Below are 1,485 nucleotides of genomic sequence, written 5' to 3' on the forward strand. Positions count from 1 at the left end.
GATTTTTTTTTTTTTGGTGAGTGCATTTGGGGAAGCTTGAAAGGAAAGTGATTTTGCATGGAAACAGGATGTTAGTTTTTAATATCTTTTTATACTTTCATACATAAATAAATGTCAGTTTTAGCAGTGATGTGTTTTAATATTTTCGATCACTCCTCCAAACCCTGTTTCTTTTTCTACCTGCTCTTTTTTTCCTCCATCTCTCACCTCTTCCTCTCCCTCACCTCCTGTTTTCCTTCTTACCTTCTCACCTCTTATTCTTCCTCAGTTTTTAATCTCCTCCTCATCTCCCCCCCATTTTTCTCTTAAAACTCCTCTCCTTCCTCCCTCTCTCATCTTTTTCCTACCTCTCTCCGCACTTCTCCTTCATTCCTCTCACCTCCTCCTCTTCGCCGCCATCTCCCATTTCCTTCCTCTCCTTCCTCCCTCTCTCCCCTCTTTCTCTCTCCCTTCCTTTCTCTTTCACAGCTCCTCCTCTCCCTCCCTCTCTCACCTCCCGTTTCCCTTTTGCTTCGCCTTCTCCCTCTTCCCCTTCCCCTGTTACCCTCCCCTGTCACCCTCCCCTCTCAGCCTCCCCTCTCAGCCTCCCCTCTCAGCCTCCCCTCTCAGCCTCCCCTCTCAGCCTCCCCTCTCAGCCTCCCTTCTCAGCCTCCCCTCTCAGCCTCCCCTCTCAGCCTCCCCTCTCAGCCTCCCTTCTCAGCCTCCCTATTCAGCCTCCCTTCTCAGCCTCCCCTCTCAGCCCTCCCCTCTCAGCCTCCCTTCTCAGCCCCCCTCTCAGCCTCCCTCTCAGCCTCCCCTCTCAGCCTCCCCTCTCAGCCTCCCTCTCAGCCTCCCTTCTCAGCCTCCCCTCTCAGCCTCCCTTTTCAGCCTCCCTTCTCAGCCTCCCCTCTCAGCCTCCCCTCTCAGCCTCCCCTCTCAGCCTCCCTTCTCAGCCTCCCCTCTCAGCCTCCCCTCTCAGCCTCCCCTCTCAGCCTCCCTCTCAGCCTCCCCTCTCAGCCTCCCCTCTCAGCCTCCCCTCTCAGCCTCCCCTCTCAGCCTCCCCTCTCAGCCTCCCCTCTCACCCTCCCCTCTCAGCCTCCCCTCTCAGCCTCTTTTCTCAGCCTCCCCTCTCAGCCTCCCCTCTCAGCCTCCCCTCTCAGCCTCCCCTCTCAGCCTCCCCTCTCACCCTCTCCTCTCCCCGCAGGGCATCTTCCTCATGTACCTGTACGTGGGCTCCATCGTGGCCATCATGTGCATATACGTGACAGTGATCGCGGACAACTGCCCTTCGATCACCGCCAGCAAAGAGAACCTGACGAAGAACGGGGACCCTGAGGCGGGCTCCATCACCTCCTTCGGGACGCTCAAGAGGGCGCACATCTCCCGCTCGAAGACCTCAAGGACATCCTTCTACCTGCGGGTCGGCGCGCTGGGTGGGTCCTGCTCGAGGGAGAACGTTTTGCCTTGGTTTTGGGTTCTTGATTGGTTTATTTGAGTTACGTAGTG

General features: G+C 56.7%; 1 protein-coding gene across 1 annotated transcript in view; it reads left to right on the forward strand.

Moving 5' to 3' along the window:
- Positions 1–1,485, forward strand: part of LOC119594872 (proton channel OtopLc-like) — a 98,349-nt gene that overhangs the window by 88,443 nt on the left and 8,421 nt on the right. Inside the window, exon 7 of the mRNA XM_037943951.1 lies at positions 1,184–1,412. Coding sequence (XP_037799879.1) covers positions 1,184–1,412 — 229 coding nt within the window. The remainder of the gene's footprint in view (positions 1–1,183; positions 1,413–1,485) is intronic.

This window comes from Penaeus monodon, chromosome 34 (genome assembly GCF_015228065.2).
Source record: "Penaeus monodon isolate SGIC_2016 chromosome 34, NSTDA_Pmon_1, whole genome shotgun sequence".
In the NCBI taxonomy this organism is placed as follows: domain Eukaryota; kingdom Metazoa; phylum Arthropoda; class Malacostraca; order Decapoda; family Penaeidae; genus Penaeus; species Penaeus monodon.